This window comes from Strix aluco, chromosome 21 (assembly GCF_031877795.1).
Source record: "Strix aluco isolate bStrAlu1 chromosome 21, bStrAlu1.hap1, whole genome shotgun sequence".
NCBI classification, from domain to species: domain Eukaryota; kingdom Metazoa; phylum Chordata; class Aves; order Strigiformes; family Strigidae; genus Strix; species Strix aluco.
This window is the reverse complement of record NC_133951.1, coordinates 1,460,173-1,486,730: the sequence shown is the minus strand read 5'-3', so window position 1 is coordinate 1,486,730 and position 26,558 is coordinate 1,460,173. Positions and strand designations below refer to the sequence as shown.

The 26,558-nt window shown below is 40.9% G+C and overlaps 1 protein-coding gene across 2 annotated transcripts; it reads right to left on the bottom strand.

Annotated features, from left to right (window-relative positions):
* Positions 1–238: 238 nt before the first annotated feature.
* On the bottom strand, positions 239–26,529 carry NARF (nuclear prelamin A recognition factor). 2 transcript variants are annotated; one of them, XM_074846831.1, is made up of 12 exons: positions 26,409–26,529; positions 19,934–20,022; positions 19,260–19,340; positions 18,097–18,240; positions 16,287–16,419; positions 14,903–15,037; positions 9,921–10,039; positions 8,906–9,035; positions 8,132–8,204; positions 5,312–5,449; positions 4,556–4,713; positions 239–3,964 (listed from the first exon to the last, which is right to left on the bottom strand). In XM_074846831.1, exons 2-12 carry the CDS (start codon positions 19,958–19,960, stop codon positions 3,723–3,725), a joined length of 1,380 nt encoding a protein of 459 aa, XP_074702932.1. In that variant the 5' UTR covers positions 19,961–20,022; positions 26,409–26,529; the 3' UTR covers positions 239–3,722. The 2 variants fall into 2 exon arrangements, with proteins under 2 accessions (XP_074702932.1, XP_074702931.1); XM_074846830.1 differs by lacking the exon at positions 26,409–26,529 and adding an exon at positions 20,737–20,853.
* Between the last annotated feature and the right edge of the window lie 29 nt (positions 26,530–26,558).

The following is a 26,558-nucleotide window of genomic DNA, read 5'->3' as shown; positions in this document are numbered from 1 at the left end:
ATTCAATATATTATTTCACAATTCTAGAGAGCAAATTACCATTTCCTACTGCTATCCAGCAACCTTCTCCTTCCCTTTATCACAGTTTGAAGCGTAGCTGTAAATCCAGAATACTCACAAACAGCTGACACGGTATTTACTACATATTCATGTTAAATTCACCAGACTAGCACAAGTGTTAAAACAAAGGGTACTTAAAGAGTTAAGCTTTCATATGGAATGAGACAGAATCAGTACATCATTCAGTATCAAGATTTATTGAGGACAATTCATGGTCATGCTCCATTTGAATACAAAGCACCAAAATTCAGGTAACTGAACATTATCCAAATATAATCCAGTAGAGACTGCTGCATACAGATCTATCTGTTATTCTAGGTGATAGCATAGCCCACGTCTGTCCATGTCCATTAACTATAGCGGACAAACACAAGGTGCTGTGGCGGAGGCAAACTTACTGGAGAAGGCCTAGCAAAAGTACTTCACAATGCCTGTCCCTTGTCACGGCAGTCTCGGAATAAAGTACTACAACCCAAGGTACCAAGCACTTGAGAGGCTCAAGTCAACAATACCCCAAGACCATTTCCAAATTAATTTAGCATTTCCAGTTACTTTCCCGCAATCCCGCCAATTTAGGGTTTTCTAAAAATCATCTAGAGACAAGATTGTCTCAGCACAACATTCAACTGAGAAGTAAAGCACTCTGGCTGTGACCACACTAGGAACTCTTCCCATTGCTGAAAAGGCAGGAGCAATGAAAATTATTAGTTGGCAAAATCATATCAGGGAACTAAATAACGCTGTAGTTTCAGAAAGTGTGGCTACAAACACATATTGTCAACAATGACAGACTTCCCAACAGAGATTTAAAAGCCAGAATCAAATCTTGGGCGAGTATTTCACTATATATGAAGCTGCAACAAGGTTTTCTGATACATGTTAAAATTTCAGTGAAAGAAGGTGGAGGGGGAAAGAGTTATTACAGTTAAAGGAAATAATTATTTTTTTTAATTTTTTTTTTTTTTTTTTCAAACTGGCACTTTAAAGAAAAGGGCTTTAAAAACTTAAAATCAGTTTTACCCCAAAAAGTCTTATAAAACAAAAGCTGACAAAAAAAAAAGACAAGTCTCAGTCACTGTAAGTCACTAGTCATAATACATACATTCCACCTAGCCACTAACAGCTGCCCAGTTAGATGCCTTCCTCATCTCTGAAGAGAATACTGTGGCAGACAAATAATCTACTAGCTTTTCACATTGCTACTATCTCCATAGGTTAAAACACTTGAGTAGATGGAAGAAATGGTGGATTCAACTGAAATAGTTTATTTTATGCACTGAGCCACCAATTTCCCTTGCAGTAGGAGCACAGCACAGTATGTTATAGACAGATTTATTTCACCCGCTGGCCCCTTCCGTGGGTCTCCCACCAGCACGGGAAGCGAGGCTCTCCCTGCAGCAGGGGAGATGCATGGCAAAAGAGAACACGTACAGCAGTGCCACCAACACAAAATGACTATTTTTCAAGTTGTACAAACAGTTCAAGGGTATCCCTTCAGAACAGCAAGGCAGCTCTTTTGTAGTTTAGTGAAGATTTCATCAGGAAAGCAAGTAACTTTTTCGTACCATTTCATCCAGTATACGCACATTAAAAAAAATAAGCATACTATACAAAGAACTGAAGCAATATAATTTAAACATGCCATCAAGCTATAAACCATATATACATAGAAACATACGCCTATACAAACAGAACCAGACCACTTTATTACAAGATAATTCTAAGGTTTTGGAGGAAATCATGACAGATAAAGAAAATCAGACCAAAGGAGTTAGATGTTGCTTCTAAAAGTAATGTTCAGAGATGTCATGCAACACCACCATCTTTCTTTAGCAGACATTTATTACAGTTTCAGCTATACATAGGTCTTCCCACGATGTCTGGACTCCCTTCCTGTACAGAGGTAGATTTCTGTAGATGTTCTGATATTGCACCACGTAAGTATAATGTTTTTATTACAACAAGGAACAACTTACAAAGGCTAATTTATGGGTATAATCTCATTGTCTGCATTTAGGTAGCACAGTAATTAAATTCATTTGCACTTGAAAGAAACATCCCTCAAAGTGAAATGTTTTGTTATTTAGGTGGAGGTCCAATTGAAAGCTGCAGTTCTATTAACAGCTTCACAAGAAGAGAACTCCCTCTTGTCATCAGGGTAACACCCCTATGCCTGTCTCTCTCCTTTTGAGCCCCTGTTGTTTAGCCAATGCAGGAACTTGCATTGACTTCACTGATGCCTTTATCCCACCCACTGTCTTCAAGTTAAATGCGGATTTCAAATACACACAGGTTTTTGCAGTATTCGATCTTACTCATACAAGCAGTTGTAACATTAAGAAATTTCCAAGAAGATTCATTCAGACTGCCTGAAATTATTAAAAAAGCCCATCCACGCTTTCAGACTGGAAAAGGAAAGCTGAAACTTTGCTAGCTTCAAACAGCCATTAATCATGAACAAATTTGATGCTACGAGGAAAATGTGAAGAAGTTTGGCAGTAGTTCCATTTTTTTTTTGTCCATCACATTCTAACAACTCATGAAGTTGCAGAAAAGCTTGCATGCAAAGACCACTTTAAGATGTCTGTTAAATGAAACCTCTACAGCATACTTAAAAAATAAATGCACCAAAATTCCTGATGCTAAGGTATAGTAATTTTGATGAGCTCACAAGCATTGCTAAGTACTTTTTTCAGAGGCACTCCATGAAGTTATTTTTACAGAAGTCTGTCAACATGGAGATAAATGAAGGAACAATCTGGGATTCTGCGAAACATTAGCGAATAAGAGTGCTCTAAGTCTGGCTCAGCAAATCTAGCGAAGTTATGGTATGAGTGTGCTCACATGACGGTGCATATGAACATTTCACTCTCTTAAAGAAGCCAGACAAAGGAAGCAGCACCACTCTTTCTAGCTGCACATTTTTAAGAAAACTTACAAGGAAAGAAAAGTTATTTTTGTACCAATCAACCTACTTGGAATTATTTTAAATGAAGGATTGTATTATAACCATTTAGCATTAGTATCCCAAATTCAGTTTATATGAAGCACCCTGTTCCTTACAAAATACCACATCAGTAAGGAATGGTGACTAGTTTGGAACAGAATAGTTAAAATATAGATAGAAGGCATAGATAAATTCTTTACACTTCTCCATATACACACTTGTCTCTGTAAAGGGTTTTTTTTTTGTTAACAAGGCAAGTAAATCCCAGTTACTTCACAACTGCAACAATATTGAAATTCATGAGGACTATTTTCCCATGATGAAAGGGATTCCATACCTAGGAGTAGGAGTAAAATAATCTCACCTTCTTGGGGGAGCCCATTTTGTAAAGTGAGTAACTTCATCAGGAACTACACTCCCTGCCCCTGGCAAAAAGTGCTTATGTACCTTGCAAGATCACGTTTTTGAATAAAGAAATCCATTAAAGGCAGGAGATTACACACAGTAAAAGTTAAATGACAATGGCAGGAACCAGGGCTTTTGGAGACTTCTCTTTTTGTTTTTAAAAAGCAATGGTTCTTCACAAATAATAATCCACAATTAGGAAGCGTCTCATTCATACACTCGGCTAGTGCATAGCATCTGCGATTGCATAGAATGTTTCCAGTGCTGAATCTGTAACTAACCTAAGCAAATCTTTTGCAAGTTTGACTTATTACCATTTGATATCCAAATTGTTTGCTGTTTGATTTACTGCACTGTATTTGGTGTGCAAAGTTTCCTGGACCTTCTTGGAGTCCATGCCTTCCAGCCAGTCCTGGTACACCTGTTGTACGTGCATGTTGGTTTCTGGAAGTCTAACAGGTATTGCAGCATACACTTCTTCCATCTGGTTAAGCAGTGCTTTATCTGGTTTTCCATCTTCCGTTTGTGCCTGACCTTTTCCATTTAGGCATCCTTAGGGAAAAAAAAAAAAGGAAACAAAAGAGCCGCAAGGGTGATGGAGATTTGATAGGAAGTAAAAGTTTGTTAACTTAGAATTCTTTTTTCATACTTGTCTACAGAAAAAAAGTTGTCTCTTTACATAAACCCCCTCCCCACACTGCTAGCATTTGTATTTCCTTAAAGCAACTCCAATATTAACATCATCTTAATGTAAATGAGGTTTCTATATCAACAGTCTTTCTCTGCTTTCTCCATGGTTTTACGATCTTAATAATGTTCCTTGTCCTTTCTTGCCCTTGACAACCACCACTTCAGAGTATTTCCTCTGAGGTTTGAAATAGTCATGAGAGCCATGCTGTCACTTATTTATAGGTCAGAAGAGAGCAAATAACATTGTGGTTAATTTTAGAAAACCCAATCAATTTCTGAGCCAACCCTGCACACGTAATTGGTGTTCCGGACCGTTCATTAAATAGTAAGCATTTTAGATTATTAAGAAGAGAATTAAGAGGGAACAAAATTAAGTGCTTGCCTGTAAGACAACTCTCCTTTGAAATTCAAGATATGTGTGTGGAACGACTGTGGATCCACAATTATTCTTACCTCCCGGGCAGGCAAGGACTTCTACAAAATGGTATAAAAACTTTCCTTTTTTCAACTTCAGAACCATGTTTTGGATATTTCTAAAGCCATAAGCTGCTGCAAAACGCAGTACTGTCTCACCATCCTTTTCAAGAGTAACTTCCTGAAAGTCCTTGTTCCTGTAAAGATACACAGAGAACATTTTAAACCCCTGCATTACCGAAGGGATGATCCAACTGTGTTGGTTTGTATTCAGACACTCTAAAGAGCATAAGTGTAACACTAAGATTAAGGTGAACTCTTCCAGTTTCTAAACTGAGTTAAGCAGAAGTTAGGACTGAATTTTTAGAACAGAATTATACTTAAAAGGCAGGTAAGTTACTAATAAAATTAAAGCTAGCAGGAGCAACTTTACAGCAAGAAGTTTACAGGTTTATAACATGTAACTGCCTAGCAGAGAAAGAGCCAGGTTAGCAATAACTGCATTAGGGTTCACTGTAGCAGTAACTAAACCAGGGGAGGTTTAGACTGGACATTAGAAACTAATTCTTTAACAAGAGGGTGGTCAAATACTGGAACAGGCTTCCAAGTGAGGTGGTCGATGTGCCAAGCCTGTCAGTGTTTAAGAGGCATTTGGACGATGCCCTTAACATGCTTTAACTTTTGGTCAGCCCTGAAGTGCACTTGGACTAGATGATCGTTGTATCTTTTCCAACTGAAAATACTCTATTCTAACTAGTCCACCCTACATGACAAGGATACAAAACTCTAACTTACTTTAATGCTTTGTAGGTGATTTCCTTGACATCCATGTCAAAAAGTTCCTTTGCAGCATGTTTAAAAGTGTGCTCCAGGTAACCATCGGATCTCTTCCCATCATGCCTCACTACATCTCCCTCTTTTATTTCATCAAACCTTAGAAAACAACAGAAAGATAGATCAACTCAAAGATTTCATTCCTTCACTTCAATAAAGTAGTATGTTTTTCCCTTTCTCTGTCTCCCCCACCAAAAAGAGTTTTATAGCAGTGAGTGAGAACATATTAACATTTTTATTTATTACAGCTTAAAAAAAAAATTAAACTATCTAGGACAGCAGTAAAATGATGGAAAAATAAAATTAAAAAAGTATAAAAGGATGCAGGGCTTTCCATGTTCAAAAACCTCGAGCAACATTTATAAGAATGCACATTCAGCACAGCCTAAAGACTTGGTTAACAGCCATTCACTAATCGGGAGACACTTTTGGGAAAAAACAAATAAATCACTTTTAGCCTGTGAAAATATAGAAGTACTTCAGAAGTTACAAGCCTCTGCTCACAGACAATTCTCCTGCTCCCAGAGCTGTCTGTCACAGCCTGTAACACTGTGCCACTAAAATAACACTGGATCAGTACAGTTGCAAGCAGGCTGTACCTTTAGATAAGGGCTACACGATAGTTCAGGAAAGAAAATTAATGAGATCACATCCAGTGGGCATTGCAGTCACCTGGAGGTTCACCTCTCCCCCAGTTAAAACCAGCACTGGTGAGCACAAGTGGCTGTAGTATAAACTACTGGGGTGCGTGCTGGTGATGGCCAAAGACCGCGGCTCTGCAGCCTCGTGTTCCTTTCGAGCAAAGGAGGATCGGCAGGGGGTGTGGTAATGCTAGTTTCAGGAGGAGATATTTGTCTTCAGATTAGCAAACGGACAGATTACGTCCTTTGCTCATACATGTAAAAGCCTTTCCAGCTGTAGTCTAATGACCTTCTTCCCAGAACATCCAGCCATGAACTTTCCTGGCCAACGCTGCTAGCTCTTGCCTGAGCAGCAGGCCAGGCACAGCGTTCAACCACAAAACCAAAGTGAAAAATACCTTACTGACAAAAATACTGAAGTTTTCATAATGACAGAGAAATATTTTAATCACTAAAGAGCTGAAGTTTACAAATTCAGTATGCCTATCCCCTCTATGCCATGCCATTGCATCTACTTAAGAACTATTGCAACTTTTGGCTGTTGTTGTGGGGTTTTTTTTGTTTTGTTGTTTGTTTTTTTTTTTTTTTTTTTTAATAACCTTGAGTGATTTTGTTTCATGATATGTCTCCTTATTTTAGCCAATTGCTATTTGTTAGCATTCTCTAGCTACAAAAGTTAGTTGAGAACTCAAACACAGGTTATTCTGTTCATACCACTGTTTTAATACCAAGCACTTGACCAAAAATTGCTGCTGTGCTGGGACTTGTTTTAAGAAGAGGAGTTCAAGTTACATAAATTTCTCCGCAAAATCTACTTTTAGGGCATGAGAAGAGCAAAAAATTTATGTCATCAGGTTTCACAGCCTGAACCAGTATTATCAGATTAGTCCTTTTAAAATTATTTTCCAACATAAATTGATCCAATAAAACAAGTATATTCTGAATAAGAGCTTGTTCTTTCCTTGGACAGGCTGATTTAGAAATAAATGACCATCTCTGTGTGATTATGTCTGTAAGAACTTTATGTAATTCTCATTCTGTGCAGCAATCTCCGGTAGAAGTAATCACAGGAGCTACACTACAAACACAGCTTGGAAAATGTTACCACTGTACCACTTAAATTTCTCCAGTCTAGACAAGGTCCAAGCAGGATACCAACTGAAAGTGAAAAGGATTTTTAAAAATTTCCAGAGCTTTCTATTTTGTGCAAGAAAGCATGTTTATTGCTCCACTATCTCACTTTGGAAAGTTACCAAGTAACATCTGTCACACTTGAACAAAGATCAGTGAGCAGCAAGACCAGCCCTTGTAACTAAGCCTGAGAATTAAAACAACATGCATGTTGCTTTCTGAGCCAGTCATACAGTAAGCAAACAAGAATCTCTTCAATGCTTTATGTGATTTTTCACTAAAGCACGTTTCAATTTTATCTAATCTTGAAAAACTAACTGCTGTTTTCAGTATAAAAAGAATCGATTACTGTTTCCTGAAAGGGTGCTGCTTCTGTCAATTCTACATGAATATATTAGGGGAAGTGGAAATTTACTGTCAAGATGCTGCTCTGAATGGGAGGGAAGCACAGAACAGATGGTCAACCCCATGATTGCATCCCAGCATCTTTGTGTGAGGCCAGACAGTTGGAGGGGGGCAGATGAGACTGCTCAGCCTTATACAAGCTCAGGCATAGGACAGCTCTGAACAGGGTCAACACCCTCAGACAGTCACACTTACTAGCAAACTGTGAACTTGCTACAGTCAAATCTAATATTACTACATTAAAACAGAAATAAGAAGCTACACAAATCTTCGAAAATTATAAATTTTAAAGGAGTCACTAGATCAGGGTCGTTACCTCAAATTACCTGCTTTGTATTTAGACAGCATACACAGTGCCATATTATCTGTTTCATATTACTTTTATATATAGTAATGAAAATTGAAGAGAATACTTTGGGGGGTTTTGGCCACTATATAAAGGACAAGGCTTTAGTATACTCAGGCTCTGATGCAGGCTTTTTTTCTTGAAAAAGAAAAAACATTCTTTTGAGAAGTTCTACATTTATGTTGAATATGCTCAAAGGTGGTGTTATCTGTCATCAAATATAGGAATAAGGAAGCAATCCACAACAAAACTACTTACAAACTATCTACAGCTACTTCAGTCACATCTTTCATAGACACATTTTTCTGTTCCATTATTTGGACAATTTCACCTGTAGGAAAACATATGACATTTTACTTTCAACACAAAGCAAAATGCACATGCTGTGCCTCCATTTAAGAGATCAATATCCCAACACCTATATGTGCTACAGTCATTCTCCAATTCTTTACTAGAGTCAGTTCCCTCCAGTAACTGAGAAGGCTGACACTTCCAGCCCTGAAGAAAAGGGCCTTCAGCTTGCTCCAAACTTGGCATAATGGTATCCTTAGCCTTTCTGTTAGGTGAAGTTTGGAAGATGTTTCTACACTGCAGGGGAAAAAGGAGGATACGCAGTTTGGACGTTAAGCCTAAAGAGAAGAGCCGTACCAAAGAGCCACTGGTGCCATGCATTTGTGATGTTATGAATAATCCCAGTGGAGATTAAATAATGACCATAGACAAGCAAGACAACGACTTTAAATATGGGTTTGCCTAACTCTTACCTTTCTCAAGAGGCTGACAAAAATGAATACCTGAATCTTGTTTTCAGATGAATATGAACTTAGAAGGAAAGTATCTTTCACTTTGCCTTCCCTATACAATACCTATACTACCAGCAGCACAAAAACATGTACTTATTTTTAAAGCAGGAAAAAAGCCAACCTTACAGCTAAAGCAGTCTTGAAAGAAGCGAAGTTTGGCGTAAAAGCTATTCTAACAATGGTGATTCACTTGTATCTTTATAAATAGTAAGTTTAAAGAAGATTTAACCTGATGTCAGAACACAATCAACTTCTTGTGAATTATACAAGGCAGTGTAGAAATCTTCCCGCAGGGCTTCCAGTTTTTTGTCATAACAAGGCGCCACAATTACATGGAAAATTTTATCAGGAGACAAGTTCTGTGGAACACAGAAGAGAGCCCATGTGAACTCCATGAAAAGCAAAAGACAGCTTGAAGGATGACAAGGACAAAAATAGGATCATTAACTCTATTCAGGTAATACTAGTAAGCAATCCCTAGCAATTAAATTTAAAGACTGCCACACACAGATGAAGTGATTTGCCAGAAATCACAAAGCATCAGCAACAGACATTGTTGCTGGATGACATCAGTCATCCAGCCGAAACTTTTACTTATTCCTTCAGACCACATTTTCTGCAGCTTTTGATTGTCTTAGCAAGTGAATGCAAGTCAGGACTTCGGAATTCTGTTCTCCAGCTGTCACTCATTCACTTTCATCCACAGCAAGTCCATCTATATTTCCTCTATGTGGAGACAGAAATACCTTCCTGTATCATGTGGATGCATTTAATTATGCTACGTGAAAAGAACAGCAACTTGTTCAATGTACAAAACTGGGAAGATAAAAAAGATTAGTTTCTAGGATAGAATGCTTTTAGTGATCCCAGATAACAGGGCAATCTCTACGCTATTCTCCTCCACTCCTGTTTTGGCTGTGTTATAGAACAGCATTTAAAAGAATCTCTTTAGCCACCCTGGATTTAATTTTATCCATAAATATCTAAATCCATGTTGCACCGGGAGCACAAGGATTGCTGCCAGCTCACACCACACCGCATGAAATGAGGTTCTTTGCATATTCTTCTTACCATGGCCACTTGTATGGCAGCAGAGCACCATTTATTCTTCAAGTAAAGAACAAACAATTTAGGAAGATGCTTTATCACTTTATAATACACTAAGATCTATATTTCAGTATTAAAACCCACTAGCCCATCTTTTTAGAAGAGTATAATGGTAAAAATAAATTGGAGTTTCCTACCTGCTGCCTGGCAAAGTAGCCCTTCACCAGGGAGCCCATGATCTGCTGTGGAGATTTTGCAGTGCAAATGTGAGAGGTCACAAGATTGGTAAGTACCCTTTCAGCATACCGGATCCAACCTAGAATAACAGAAAATCACAGTTAGACAGCAAAGTGGCCCAGAAACGTGGCAAAGTGGCAGCAGTTATAGAACATCACTTAAAAATTAAGACCCCTTCACAGCAGGTGGGACATTTCTGTGTAGGCTGGAAGCCCCACCTAGGGAACTACAGAAAACCTTGAGGCTCTGTTAATAATGCTTTACAGTTGGCTATCAATAATTCACTGTGTCATTAATTCTAGACCTAGAAGCCACTGTGAACTTCATGACCCTTTCTAATGCATAGATTTAACAAAGCAGATAGAACAGGACCCCAGCTAACAAAGAGTAAGTTGACTTTTTAGACCTCAGCCCTTGGATCACCAGATACTACAACAAATGTACTCTGTTCAGCTGCTTAACTGTAACCTTCTGTTTCCTGAGATTTAATATCCATGCACCCAGCTTGCCTCCTCTAGAACAGAAGAGTCACATGGAAGCATTATCACAAGATGCACATGGATTAAGCCTGGAAAAAAATGGCTTCTTTTACTATTGTTAGAGTAGCCACACCTTCTTTAGAAACACCCACACTCTCAATCACACATAGTAATCAACTGCAGTCTCTGTGTTCAACATTCTTAGTTACCCAAGAGTCCCCCTCCCTTTCAGCAGACTCCTTTCAGCACTTCAGCTATGATATTATTCCTCACCTGCCAGAACAGGAACTGACAAATGAGCAGATTAAGTTATTTAGGGTGTGCAATTCTTTCTTAGGCACTGAAAACAACAGCCCGGAATCTCTCACAGCAAGGATTGAGAACTTTTTGCTTCACTTTGAACTGAGAACCAGATACCCAAATTGCACCGAAGTGTTAGGCTCAGCCTTCTAGGGAAGTGTGTTGCTTTTGGTGCTAAGAAATAACGGAAAATATCACACTTAAGTCTTTTATCTTCAAATGGATTATAGTGTTTACGTAAAGAGAAAAAATTGCTGTAAAGTACACGCTGCCCAGGAAAGGTAAAACCTGCAGGTTAATTCTTAAGCTTAAACGTTACCAGGTGTTAATTTCAAATCAGAACACTGCCACAAAGGCCAACCGCAGCACAGAACTGGAACCCAAGCAGTGTTCAGATTGTTTGTCACTCTATAGCAGAGAAGTAGGTTTCCTAGGGTAATAAAATTTTGCTGATGAAAATGAGAAAGTATAAGCATTAGGGAAACATGAGGATCCTCCAGCTGTTTAAATATTCCCTGTTCTTGTTAAAGTACAGACTTCAAGATTAACAGACACTGGTCTCCATGGAAAATCTCAGAGACATGTATCATCTTCAACAAGCATTCATTTCTGTTGTAGAAAAAGCTAGGGACTTAGGGATTTACATGTCAGGACTGTGCTGAATTGCTAGACTCTGAATAGGAAGTTTGCTTAATGCCCGACTTTAATTGGGACTTTAAGGCCAAGATATTACCTGCAACAAAGGACTTAATTTCTTGGTGCGTGGTACAGAGGCCGTATTAGGCTCTGTACCAAGCCGTATATTCTGCATGATATGTATATCCTATTTCTTAAAAGGCTTTAGTCTCAAGGGCTGTCAAAATAGAACAAAAACTGCTTCAAACAAAATAAGGACAGTTTTAAAAACCACTGTGCCTTGTACTTCAGTAGCATTTCTGGAAGGTCCTTCCCTTATGTACTGAAACTATGACTACCATTAATCACCACAGCACTCCTGCCATGAGGCTGGTTTTTAGAATTGGAATGTTTTAGATATTGTAGTCATGAACTGTAAGAAAGTTTCACTAAATCCCAAGAGATTTCTGGCAGGTATTGTCCAAAGCAATTTCTTAAATTGTTTCTTTCCTTGCAGTAGGTGGAACAAGTGCCTAGTAGTTCCAGCTCCACAGTGACCATTAGTCACTGCTTAATTACACAAGCAGCCCTGGTGAATGAGCAACACGAAGCATTTATCTGCACTTCGCATACGCACTAGCTGTTTCTGCCTACTCATCAGCAGGGCTGAATTCCAGAGCCACCGTTACAGGAAGCCAAAGATAGCCAGTTCTTACATCAGCATACCTCTGTACTGGTACCGACCCTTCACCAATTCATTCAGATTCATTTGTTGGCTTGCGTTAGCATCACAGAACAACAAGAAACCCCTACAAACCCCTGTACAAATTCTTGCAGGTGTATTTCAGAACATGTTCTTTTTAGTGGTTTATCGTGAGTAGATTACAAAAATGCATGCTATAAACATCAGTATAAACTGCAGAAAAACTAAGAAAACTTTCACTACTGTAACCCCCCCCATGCCTGTAAAAAGAAATTAGTTTAGTTGACTGGGAAAAAAACCACCTGAATCCTCAATAGTTATGCTCTTCCTACTTATGCTGTAAGCCTGCCCCATTGAGCTGTTCTGGGAGTTCACATAGGCTGGCCATGCTCTAAAAATGCTGCCTGGTTCAGAGAGCAAGTGCTTCATGTCGCTTACCAGTTTGGTAGATTAAGGAAGAAAACTGATTACTTCTGACACATTACATATACAATCAGTAGTTACACTGTTGTACTTTCAACAGAAAACAACAAACAAAAAAAAATAGCTCACTCTTAAGGGAGCAGCAGGAGGAGGAGGTAAGAACAATTCAGGCAGAGACAATAAAATGTCCTTTTATCAGGTTATGCTCTTTTGCTCCTGGTAGATTTTACACCACAGAGCACTCCTGCAGAGGATGATATTTCTGTGGAAAGTTACACCTGAAGATAAGTAAGAGGAAAGCAGTTATACTTGAGTTCACAATGACCTTGCATCTTCAGAGCTATATAAAAAACCATTTTGTGATAAACACAGCCAGTAAAAAAATATTCCTGGGACAAATTTATGTAATCTGGGGGTAGAGAGAGGAAGGAGAATGAGGAACAGAAAATGCACCCAATTAAATTCAGGAAACACAGCAAACAACCTTACTTTAAAGATGACTGATGATGACTTATTTTTCCCCCCCTGTGGTTGCTGTCAACGGGAATGAAATACCATATGCTTTCAGAATGGGTTTACAGTGATTATTTCTATTCAGTTTTCCACGAGATGGAAAGCACCCATGCTTCTGTTAACATCTATACCACAGCAGATAGCTAACATCATAACTAGCACTGAAAATGGAAACAATCTTCTGTAGAACATACAAGAAAAGTGCTCCATTACTATTTTAAAGTACTTCCAGTGAGAGCAGCAGATAATCTGAGCTCTGTTTCTAGATGAAGAAAATTAAAATTATCTCAGAAAAAGTTCTACAAGAAATCCTCAGGTTTTGAATTTTAAGTGAACCACGTACAACAAGACAAAGCTAAGTACTAGGGGGTTGTTTCAACTTTGCAGGCTTTACATGAAAAAGCAGCAATATACAGTACGTCTGCTCCTGAAGATAGGAGGTAACACAAAGATAAGAGTAACAGGAAAAAAAAGAGACTCTTCCTCTTAATACATATATGTAATTCCTAAAGTGTAAGCCAGATACTTCCACTACAGAATACACAGAACAAACAAATGTACAATTAAATCAGCAGTATTTATAAACTTTTAAATCAATGACAACAGCAGATCCTGGGGATCACCAAATGCAACTCTAACTCAGTCTCTTGTCACTGTAACTTCTTTAAAGAATGCAATTCTCTTACTTCAAAGCTAGAAAGAAACTTTTTTGTATTTTATTAGCCTTTGGAAAAGCAACCCCATGAACTTTAGTGTGGAGTTAAGGGTGGAGCTTAGGCAAAGGAGTTATTTACCTCCTTTTTGATACTTCTTTTTTAGGGATGTGACTGAAACTGAAATGACAGTGTGCTAACAAATGGAAAAAGTAAACAATGACTGAATGTTCTACATCTTTTCAGTTGTTTTAAGTGCAGGTTCTGTTCATAACAGAACAAGTTCTCAGGTACAAAATTCTCAGAGGCAAGACATTTAGTGAGTCAAGTCCCTGACATTTCAAGCAGGAATTATTTTCTAAGTGTTAGACATAACCATCTCACAGTCATTAAGAGTAATGTCACTTGCTACTTCCCCCTAGGCTTAAGTGGCAAGTTCAAAGCTTTGCTAAGATAACAGAGGTTGTGGTTTAATTATATCAGTTAGCAAAGCTCCTTAAAGATTCTTTTCAAGAAGTAAATGTCATGTTAAACTTTGTGGTTTGGACACAACGGCAGCAGTCACTAACTCCTCAGTTCCAGTTCTGATTAATTTCTCAAACCCCAGTGCTTCTGTATCTCAGTTTCATTACCCAGAGATTCATATGCAATACATGCTTCTCTTACAGAAGTGATGAGAAATACAACTGACTAATAAATGCCATATACAAACACTAGCACTGGAAATCAGTAGTTCAGGTTCTTTGTATTATCAGAGGCTGTGGACTACAGTAAGGTTCTTTTTTGGTTTTTTTTGAAGACCAACAACAGGATTTACACTCCTTACCTTTTACAGAGCTCCAACAGAAGACAACTGTAAGATGCAGATAGGGAATTTATTGCAACCTTTCCATCTGACTGCGTAAGGCCCTACACTGAATTAGCACATCCTTCTTACCCAGCACGATCACACCCATTCTTTGTCTGCATGATTCACATTTATGGCTGTGGCACCTCACTTACATACAGCAAAGCTGATGATGGTTGTTGGAAACAAATTCTGCTCTCCCAACAGCCCATGAAAAACAGGCCCATCTAGCAACACGCTGCAACGCACTAAGGATGATCAGCGCTACTGGTAACAAGTACTGTGCGTGATACACTAAGTGCTGCAAGTTATGTAAGGCTCCCAAATGAAACCACCCTTCCCTTAGTTCCTTGGAAGTTCCAGTGAGACTGGGCTGAAGTGCAGGAAGGTTGGAGAAATCAGTTCTCACCAGGGCAAGCAGAGGCAAACATTGGTAAGGCATGCTCCTCCTGGTTCCTCCGTTGATACCGCTGCACAAATTCCCTCTGGCTCTCCAGGATACTGAAATCAGCAGCTATAGTGGTGTCAAATACATAATGCACCCCTACGAAAGAAGGCAGTAAGGACAGTGAATTACTAGAATGTTTTCCATCTCACAGGCTTCTTTTCAAGTTCCAGGTCCACAGAAAATCTTGGAGGATCAACAGGTATATTCCCTCCCCTCTCCAAATTTTCACAAACAGTAGAGTCAAAAATAAAAGCCATACATTGAATGGCTATCTTCTATACCATGAATTTAAAAGGACCCATCAACTTGCTAATGCTGACTAGCAATACTTCAAATAGTTGTCTGCTTCCTTCCAGCATATATTTGCTTTTTAATTGAATGGGATTTTACGACTCCTGGGCTATATGCAGTGACTCTTGAAAAGGAGCATTCCTTTCAAGGCATGCTGAAGTCACACACCATTACCCACAAAAAACACATCCAGCTAAGAGGCCTATCTTCCACTGCTGAAGTTGCCTGCCAAGCTACACGAGCCTATCACCAACACAGCAGAGACCACCTGTCTGCTTATTTAGCAACATACTCTCTATACGCCTACGTAATATTGAGCATGTCCCTGCAGCAAGTGAGGCACAGATAATTAACGCATTCTAAGAAGAGTGGGGCACACCAGAACTTAGAATTCCTTTTAGATGAAGGAAATATACTGGGTGGAGAGATGTATAAAAACTATGAAAAATTAATATATATATGAAGGAAACACCTTATAGATTTATTACTGTCTTTTTCCTTCCTCCCTCAAGTACATAAAACCCAAACCTATAGGCAAAGTGGTTTTTGGTTTTTAAATAAAACTTTGTATATACAGTATAAAGAGCAAAGGAAATGTAACCTGAATGTAAAATAAACAGATCCAACAGTTCTTGCATGTAATTTCAAATCAGACAGAAAAACAGAACTGAGAATCTTCTAGAGATATAATGTGTCAGAAGGAGTGGAAGGCATTTCAGGTAAGAACTCCCTCTTCCCTCAAGTTACAAAATAAGGGGAAATCTTATTGAAGCTCGTGACAAAATCCTCCCTGATTTCTTGGTAGCAAAGGTTTTGAGGACAGCTGTATAATGTCCTTCTATTCTGTGACCTCTACTAGCAATAGGGTAATGCCACCAATCCATTTCTGAAACTGGTGTATGTCATGCTGGTGCACTGTCATTAATATCACAGAGTGCATATTTCAAACTCTGAACTAGATTGTGCAATGGCATTTTATGACTGCATAACAGAATTCTGCTGAGGAAGCAAAAAACTAAATATTCTCCCTTTTCTGCTCCACCATGAAACTTACCGAGACTTTTGAGGAAACCACAGAGTCTCTTGGCTGCATCATTCACACAGAGATTGAATTTAGCAGCAAAATAAGGCAATGACTGAGGGCATATAGACACTGCCAACACTTTGTGTTTTGAGGTATCACATTTCTGGTAAACAAAAGAGAAACAAAGGAAACAAGGTATGTAATTACAACAGGGTAAGACTCCCTACTTTCCCTCCCTTTTCCACTCCTGAAGTTATTCCTCAGTGTTCTATGCTTCAGTGGGCCAAATCATTAACACCCCTAAGAAACAACCACCAAGGTTCCTGAGGGCAGGCAGGATGTTCCTCTGATCCTGTCAAAGTTCATCTTTTATCATCTCTAGATGTTTCTTTTATATAACTCAGGGGAATCCATCCTTCCTAGGAGAATTATGTGGTTGGTTTCCTAATAGCATAAGGAAAGTTAAGAGACATTCATCACTTATGATGTTCTAGCAATATGAAACATTCTAGCAAACAAGAAAAAAGCTGTATGTTTAAACATTAATATAGAGAGAAACTAATGTTTACAGGAGCATGGGCATTTGAAGTTACAAATACAACCCAGCAAATTAGAGATCTGATCCTTTGGTAAGGCTCCTGTGTCTCTATCACTGAAGTTGTTGAGGGAAACTGGCAAGATAGGACCCTCCACAAACCAGCGTTTGTAGGCACTGAAGAACCCTTTGAAAATACCCGAGATGATGTGCAATTGTACAGCTCTAATGACTGTGATATTTGTTTGAAGATGAATCTTGTGTTTCAGCTGGGATGTTTTCCACACCAGTGGAACCCTTGGAAGACAAGCTGGGACTACGCCACAGACAAATCTCACCCTAAAAAGGTTAGAGACCATAGTTTGTATTTGACACCCTAAATGCTGTATAGTGACCCTTCAAGTAGAGCTTGTGACCGCCTGGAAAGCATCTCTCTTGCTCACAGTCCTCTTTTGGTACCTGGCTGCCTCCCTGATGTAGATTTCAGGTTCTCTCAATAGGACCCATTTGACCCAAAAGATTCCCCCTCCTTTTCTTCCTTTTTTCTCAGGTATGACAACATCATAATGTATGAAGAGTTAAATCAGTTCTAAGAAAACTGAATCACTATGTAATGAATCCTCTTATTTATGACACACACGTACAGATTAAGAAAATGCATCAATTCTGGTAGCTTTTTCATACCAAGTAAGGACACAGAAGCCTGGAGCAGAACTAAAGTAATTCAATATCAAGATCTAAAGATCTGAGCATTGTACATAGCAACTAGCTTCCAGGAAATCCAGATCTCAGCAGAAAATAAGACAGCAATAGCAAAACTTACAAAAATGTTCTAAGAATTTGGACAAAAAAATTCTGCTCCAAATATAGTCAGCTCAAATATATATTAAAACAATTCTGCTTTCAAAAACATGCCTGGGTAACTTTGTATTATGTGGATACATTGGCACCAAAACTACCTAGAACAGTCCTACTAACAAAGATGTGAGTATTTATGAACACTGAACCACAGACTACTTTGTTACTAGAGTAATGAGGTAGTTGCATTTTCCAAAAATATTTCTTCTGCAGGTGCAGTAACTCTCCTCCAGCATTTAGGTTAAGTGCTATGATCTTGCCTATCTAGTGCAAAACTATTTTAAGTACTCTAATGTTCGTCTTGCTTGAAGTTTTCACTTCCTCTTTGGAAAAAGTATATCCTGACAAATCTTCACATTATCTGCCTTGGGAAACCAAGCTGCTTAGTCATTCTGTAATTGTCGCCTCCTCACAGAAAACTGCGTGTTATTGTTTATGTCACTTTACCTTATTAAGGTTTAGAATACGAAAGAGCTCCTTCTGATTCTGCTGGAAAACTCTGGCTCCTTCTTCCGATGTCATACAATTGTCACAAGCTAGGCAGTCGCTAAGGAGTATTTTAGCATTAGCCAATGTATCAAACTCATTTTTCTGGAAGGAAAAAAAAAGTAAACAAGTATTTAATAATGATCAACCAATTTTCAAGACCTCTGCAATGACCCAGCTGAAAAGCGAACATGCCGTCACTGTTTTGTTTAAAACGTGACAATCCATGACACTTTCATAACATTCAAGATTACTTAGAAGTAATCAAAATAATTTGTGCCATTCTTCTTCATGGCTCTCCTCCTATTATTACTGTGAAACTGAAAAATGTTTAAGTGTAAACACAGATCTAAATTTAGCCCCCTAGTCCATGTTCTAGTAACTTGATTTGCATTGCATTTCAGAGCTGACAGTCCCCATCAACCCACCAAGCAACTGAGAAAACTTTTACTTGAACGATTGAGAACCTCTTCAATAGCCAGATGCCTCTCTAAGGGCAACATGGCTTTGGCCATCTGAAAAAAACCCCAAACTGAATGCAATCCTACAATTACACTGAATATATACTGTAAGATCAAGAGTTTCATACTTCTGGCTACAATACCATTGGCAGCTTATCTGTGGGAAGAAGGAACACTTGGGTAGAAGTGTAACATAACTGGACTACTTGCAAAAAAAATCCCAAAACCAAAAAATATCCCTCAATTAAGAACCCATTCCCAGGGAAAGTTATCTGTTGAAGAGCAGGAGGTGACCTGTAAGTTTGTCTACTATAAAGAATAAAAAGACATTTTGCACACTTGTACTATCAAAGCTTCTCTTTTCTCCTTACAAGCTGTCTCTGTTTTGAAGACTTGATATAAGATTTTGACACTCAAAAAAAAATTTTTTTAGAACTTCAATTTCTGGTTTGTGTTTGCATAATAAGGGGTTTTTCTATTTCACCTTTTTTAAAGATTTTTGATTCTTATGTTATGTCCAGAAGCGCTCATATTGCTTACAACTGCTTGTTGATTAGTGTTGTATTTAGTACTTTAAAGTTATCTACTTACACCTTCTTTGGGGTACAAAACAAAAAAAAAATACAGGTAAGAGTATATTACAATTTTTAGAAGTAACATTACCTCTTCAAAACCATCATTTGAACTCAATGCATCGACTGATGTACTTTGTGTATCATCATTTTTCTGTTTTTTACTGCATTCCTGAAACAAAATGTAAAACAGACATATCATGCGAAATATGTTCACTGTTCAACAAGAACATCTCTGCCGAACTGTGTGTATCATTAAAAACTAATCTAGTTCTTTTACAGTTTTGGGGCAGCGCCGGATCTACACCTCTATAAGCAATGCCTTGTTTGCAAAGGGCATTTGCTACGGTGGAAAGAACTCAGAAATTCACTTGCTTCATCAGTTCCACAGTTCCGAGCGGGTTTTTTACCCCCGCGGGGAACATTAAACCGAGCAGCTGCGCGCACACGCCGCCACCGCGGCGCTACGTGCCGGCTCCAGGCACGGCCCCGGCCGCGTCCCGCCGGCACCGCCGCTCGGGGCTGCCCTCCGCAGAGGGGAAGCGGGCGCGAGGCCGCGCTTCAGGTGCCGGCGAGGCCGGTGACCTTGGAGCCGGCAGCCAAACACCGCTCCCCGCCTCACGGGGCAACCCGGGACGCCGCCGCCTCGCCACTGGGGGAGCCACCTCCGCCGGCCGGCCGCCCACCGCCCCCCCCCTCCCCGGCGGCGCCCCCCGGCTGAGGGGCGCGGGCAGGGCCCGCCCGGCCGCGCCGCCCCCTCCTCACCTTTTTGGTGCAGTTCTCGCACTTCATTTGCGGTCCGGCCGGCTCCCCCCGGCCCTGGCGCGGCTGCCGAGCGGTCCTCGCCGCCGGGGCTGCGGGACAGGGGCAGAGCGGCACAAGGTAGGTGAGCCCCCGCGCACAAGCGGCGGCCGCTGCCAGCCCTCCCTCCTCTTTCTTTCTTTCTTCCTCCCTCCCTCCTCTTCCTCCCCTGCCTCCCGTCCCCGCCGCCCTTTGTTTCCGTGCCCGCCTCCTGCCCCTCTTATCGCCCCCGCCGGGCGGTCTCCACAGCCATGCTGCCCCGCCACCGAGGCGGGCCGCCCGCCCGCAGCCAATACGGCCCCCGGGGCGGGGGCGGCCCCGCCGCGCCCCTCACGTGCTCCGCAATTAACCAGCCTGTAATTAAACAACAAACACCGCCTGTCCCTTCCCCGCTGCCCCAAGCCCGTTACGTGGTGTGAGGGGGTGCCGAGCGCTCCCCGCAGCGGTTCTGGAAAAGGCGCAGGGCGAAAACCGCTCGACGACAGGAAGGGCCCCCGCGGGGTTTGGGTCCCCCGGAACGCGCGGAGGCTGCTCCGCACAACGGGCCCGTTTCCGCCGGCGGAGCGGGGCTCCCCCGCCCACAGTGCGGGCAGCTCTACCGCCGCCCCCCCAGCCCCCGCCACCCAGACTGAGGGGACCGGAGGGCGGGCGGGCGGCCACGAGCTCATCAGCTCCACGGGGGAAAAAAACCCCAACCCAATCCCCCTCAAAACCCCCAAAACAACCCAAAAAGCGGGGGTGGAAGAACGAAGAACCGGGCACCGTACCTCGCCGCCGCGGTGAGCTGCGGAGCGGGGGCGGGCCGCCGAGCCTGGCCGCAGCGGCGGGCGGGGCAGGCGGCGCCTCACCCACCGCCTTGTCGCCGGCAGGTTCCCGGCTGGGCCCGCCGCCTCCCCGCCCCCCCGCGCGGCGGGGCTCATTGTGGACCTGAGCGCCGTCACGTAGCCGCCGCCGGCAGCGCGCCGCCGCGGGGCGGGCACGGGGGGGACCCCACGGCGCGCGCCCGCCCGCCCCGCGCTTGCACTGCGCGGCCGCGGCCCTTCCGTGGGTCGTGTGTCGCCCCCCCCCCCCGCCAACCGGGACCCCCCCCCCGGGCTGTTCAATCCGCCCCGGGTAGGAAAGCGGGGAGCGGGCGCGCGGGACCCGCCAGGCACGTGCCCTCCGCGGCCGGGAGCGGCCCCGCGGGAAGGGCCGCCCCGCCCCTCCCTCCCGGCCCCGGCGGGCTCCGAGCGGCGCCTCCCCCGCAGGATCCCCAACAACGCCACCGCCGCCAGTTCCGGGCCCCTTTTCCCAAAGGTTTGCTGCTCCTCTAGAGCTTCTTTGCGTATTTTTTAAAAACATGCTCTGCAGTTATAAACATTTTTTCCCCTGTTTTTTGTTTTCTTTCGGTCCCTTTTAAATGGAGTAACACTATGGAAGTTACTAAATACATCATTACCATTTCGTTTAACCAGTATGCTACGATCTCCCATTTCTGCAACAAAATACAGGTATGGGTGATCCTGCCCCAGGCAGGTACCACAAACCCTCCCGTACAGCATCATTAAACACACACACCAGCCTCCCACAACCTCAAGTATCAACTGAGATGCTTATCATTTATGTCACAGCGGCCGTCTTTCTAAACCTTGGGTTGTAACATTTAAACAGGAAGGTTCAACCCACACTTTAATCCTCTTTTAACCCCCTGCCCATATACAACTTGTATAAGCGTACACCTACAGAGAAGTTTTTAAAGTATAAAATGACATTTTATACATTAAACCGCAGAACTTCCAACAAAGAGGCAATTTCCTGCCTAAACTGCACCTTTATCAAGCACACTGGGTAAATCCCCTCCTGTTACAAGTAAGGTCTAATGCTTTAATCCACAGACAGCGTTTCTGTTAAGCACAAATGGCAATGCTGTACTACAAGAACTCAAAAGTCATGGTACAGAGTTTGCCGTCCAAAGACAAAACTCTCAAAATGTTTCTTTCACTGCAACTGTCTGTAAAAGACATCACAATCCAGAGAAACAGATGTTTGTGGATTTGGCTGTTAAAGATTTCACAATCAAATTAGTGTTTTAAAGATAAACCCAGAGCAGAATGTAAAAATAATGTGTTGGGTTTTTTTTTTTTTGTATGTGTTTTTTTTTTTTTTAAATTTACAGACTACAGGTGAGTAAAGGTCAAGGAAATTAAGAATTCCTTAGCTTTACCATAATGAAAGCAAACAGAAACACTTTCTTACTGCCCAATTAGAAGAAAAATAAGCTGATGCTGCTCTTCATATACCCTGGAAAAACATCACTAATCCTAGCTTGAAGTAAAAATTGTAATGGCTTTGGTAGTAATTCTCTGTGCTTCTGCTATCTTCATTCAAACTGTTTTCACACCAGCATATTAATGCAAGTTTTTTCAAAGCACTACAATCACTCCAGAGCAATCCCTGTGCAATTTCAGAATTTGTGTTTCCTACAGAATTGCTGGAATGCAGCATTAGCTGACATCTTGTTTCCTGTTCCTTTGGATGAGTATTTTCATACTAAAAAGCTGTGCCAATCTTGCAACTTATTCCACAAGGATACAATAGCCATAGTTGCATTGACAAATATAGTGATAGCACAGATGAAAGTTCTAAATTAGGAATGTGTTGAGATTTGCACTTAAAGGCACAGCTAAAATCCTTCTGTTTCACACTTTGATGATTATGCTTACATTTATTATACAAACTTGATATAGTGATTCTTCAAAAGACATAAGTTTTGCGTATTTCTGTAACTGCACAGATTATACTTTAAATATTTTTGATCTTTCCCATATTTCTTTATATTCACAATGAAAAACTGATAATGACATGAAAATTGAAAGATTTGCAGAAACACTGAACCACTGAGGACATCTTAGGTACACGTCTTAAACATGCCTACTTCATCCTCTGGTTTAGGAACACCTGAACTGAATTAATTTCAATTTAAGAATTAAAACCAAAAAAAAGAGCAAAAGCTTGTACAAACTGAAGAGCGTACAAGGAATCAATGTTTCCATGCACCGTAAACGTGTGTACGCATTAGATAATTAGATGTCCCATTTATTTTATTGCCAAGAGCAATTTTTTCTTTCCATTAACTATTTATGCCATTTTCCCACAGAACATCTGATCAATTACTATCAGCAGGGTGCCTGACGACCTGAGAAAAGAAAGTATCATCCTGTTTTAATCTGCCCCGGGGGAGGTAACAGTTACTACCTCTGCAATGCTACTTCCAAAAAACCTCACAATATAAAAGCTTTCCTATGTCAACAGTAGGTAGCACTTAAGAGCATTACTTGATTTTATGGCCTCTCGATGTCTTTGGCCTCCATTGCTACATTTAACATTTATACCTACACCCAAAGCATTTACACCAAGAAGGAAATATAAAACTATGAAAACAGTATGCTGCAAACAACTTCGGAAAGCTTTAAAGGTTATGCATCAGTCCTTCAAGGCACTGCAAACTGTAAATGCCTCCTCAAGTGAGTGACAGCATATGCCACTCAACAGCTGTCAGAATTAGCAATAAATCTTAGTTAGAGCTGGTAAACATGCATTCCATGAAATGAGTACTCCCCAAGCTTTATACACACCGTTCCCACAGAGGTCAGTGGGGCACCACACTGAGCTCAATCGGATGATCTCATTTATAACGGGGACTTACAGCCAATTCAGTCCAGCCACAAAAAAAAACTGGTTTGGTGACTGTTTCCAACAAACTGTTTAAAATCAAGTACACTAGGAATTTTATCCTGGCATGCTAATAAGATCACATGCTTATTGCACAGCTGAATTTCTAAGTTTAAGACCTCGGGAGAAAGAAAAAAAAGTATAAGGAGCTAGAAAAAAATATTTAGGAAAATGGTTTGAAATTAGGAAAAAGGACCAGAAATATAGGTAGTGTCAAACTAATGCAAAATAAAGACCTGTTCTGTTATATCTGCATGTTCTTGGGTTTAGATCAATGACTTAAAAGTTACAAGTGTATTTACTATACAATGCCTTACGAAAATCCATTTTTATATTATCAAGCAAGAGGTCTACAAATAGTCAATTACATATTTCTGAATGTTTCTTCTGGCAAATAGTTTTTGTTTCTGCAGCAACATGTTTTGGAATTCATGTTGCTCTTTAAGTCCAAGACCAAGCTTTTAAAATGTGTTGTTTCTTCTTTTTTTTTTTTGTTATTGGTAGGCATAACACCACTTACCTACTTCAAAGTGCTGGTGTAAAGTCCCCAGATGATTGCAGAAAAAATGTTGTAAGAATCATTAATCAATAGCAGAAGCTCACAAGGATCCTTGCCACATTCCAGTTTGGACAAGTGCTTGATTGTTTGTGTGTGGTTAGTTTAAATAATTTCTCTCTAACTTCATAATTAAATTAAGTCATATCAGGTTATCTTACTGTGGTCTTTGCAGAACTGGAGAAGTATACAGTTGCTAATATTTCTGCAGTTAGTAACATAAGAATAAAACCGAGTGATATGCTTTGTGGTTTACACTGCGTGGAGAGGATAGATCAGTTTCATACCTATTTCACTGTACTCTAGACACAAGAAATCTTTTGTCTTATATCACTCAAAATTGCTTAATAGTTGGTTTCTGGAGAAACCGGTTGCTTATAAAAGCTGACTGACAACTGCTTATACATAAATTTTTTCCCAGAAGACTCAGTCAGCTGCTTGTTTGGGTTAAGAACACGTGATACTACTTCCTATTTTATATCCAAATCCAGCAGCTGGTACCTCATGACTCACAAGCATGCCAATTAATTCTTGTGGTTCCTCCTGGCCTTTTCCCATTAAGATAGTTACACAAAAATTGCAGATCAGTTTGTATCGTCTACTACTTACAGTCAGTTAAGTCTATACCATGGACTCTGAAGTTTTTTTTCTCCTATCTTCAAATAGTTCACTCTGGACTATTATCATGACGCTGTCTGAAAAAAACCTTAGCTACTGTTCACCAACAATGATGTTCAGGAACAGCTGAACAAACTTCCACCATGTTATGGCCTTGAGCAAACACTCTGGAGTATCTGGATTCATATTAGGAAAAAAGCCAAAAATTGAGCATGTCATTCAGGAAGGACCACATTACTGTGCAACTGAGAGAGGACCAAATACTGTTTACAGATGAAGTTATACATTGGCTTACATAAAGGGAATTTAAGAAATTAAGCTAAACTATAGATGTCTGCACTTCATCCATTTTGTTCCAAGGATGACACAAACAGTTGCTTTAATAGACTGAACAGGAACAGCTTTCACATCTAGTTCAGTTTAACTGAACTAGATACACAAAGGATTTTTCAAATGTAGCCTACTATCCACAACAGTAAAGTCATTCAGTATTTCAAGTGAATTAGAAACTTTCCTCCCCAAACAACAGATTTTCCAAACCCAAGCCTTCAGTTGACATGCGATTCACAAGTCATGACATCAACGTTAAACCTGTAAGATTATCACTGCAATTTCTGCTTTGCAATTTCTGCCCAGTTTTTAAACAATGGCATTAATTTTTTTCATGATTCTGTTCAGAGTTATAACAGCTATCCAAAAATACATTGCATTCAATTATTATAACCATTGTAACTATCAATGCTGAAAGCTAAAGCTTTAAAAATGCCAAGTATTACAAAACTTGTGATAAAACAACATCAAGTGGCAACACTGATATAACTCACTACTGGCAAAAAAAAGCAAGAGCAGCAAAAACCCTCACAAGTATCGAGTCACATTTGGAAGAACAGGAAACTTCAAACAAAGAAGTCAGCTCTTCTTACACACAGGTAGTTATTCACAGGGGCATATACCGATAGAGACACACCCAGTGCAGAGAAGCAATGGCTTTTCGCTGCTGCCACTTTCAATCAAGGTGCCAGAAGCAGGCCTTCTCTGAGCAACCATCCTGAGACAACTTTGTAACACTGGGAAGTCACTTACAAACCTCACTCTACTGCATCAACCAGACACAAAGGTACTAGTGAGTAACAGCTACTACACAGTACATGTGCTCTGTGACAGCTGGTGCCCCAAGCGTGACATACGCACCGGCTGCCATGGAGAGCCCTGAGGTGCTTTGGCCTCCGTGGCAGCCATAGGCAGCAGCGCTGGTCAAACATGGGAAACAGCCCAAAGAGGGTCTCCATCACAGACACAGCCTCCCCCCACCCTTCCCTGCCCCTCTGCCTGGATCACCGTGCAGCCCTGCCAGGCTCTGTCGTGCAAGGGGCCACAACCACCTTGCCCAGAGCACATCTAGTAAACTGCCACCAACTGTGCCTGATAAAGCTCTTCCTCACACCCAACCTCGCCCTACAGCATTTCACCTCTCTCCTCTACCAACACATGAGTTTTCCACCTTTGTTAACATAGTTAAAGCCGTGCAACGTAAGGAAACATCGACGCTCTTACTTAGGCAGCACCCACAAGGTTAGCCACCATCTTGAATATGGGCAGTGACCGCCATCTTGGGTGAAACTCTTCCTTTTCCCCTCACGCCGAAGCCTCTGGGCCCGCGGGGAGGGAAGGGTTAGTTACTCAAACCTTCGCCCTCACCCAAAA

Coding starts and splice junctions, on each gene's coding strand:
- NARF (XM_074846831.1), bottom strand. CDS start 19,960: ATGAAGTGCGAGAACTGCACCAAAAAG. Junction 8,205..8,905: donor TGATTGTGTTCTGACATCAG/GTTAAATCTTCT, acceptor GTTTTCCTACAG/GTGAAATTGTCCAAATAATG. Junction 5,450..8,131: donor GAAGTAGCTGTAGATAGTTT/GTAAGTAGTTTT, acceptor TTGTTTTCTAAG/GTTTGATGAAATAAAAGAGG.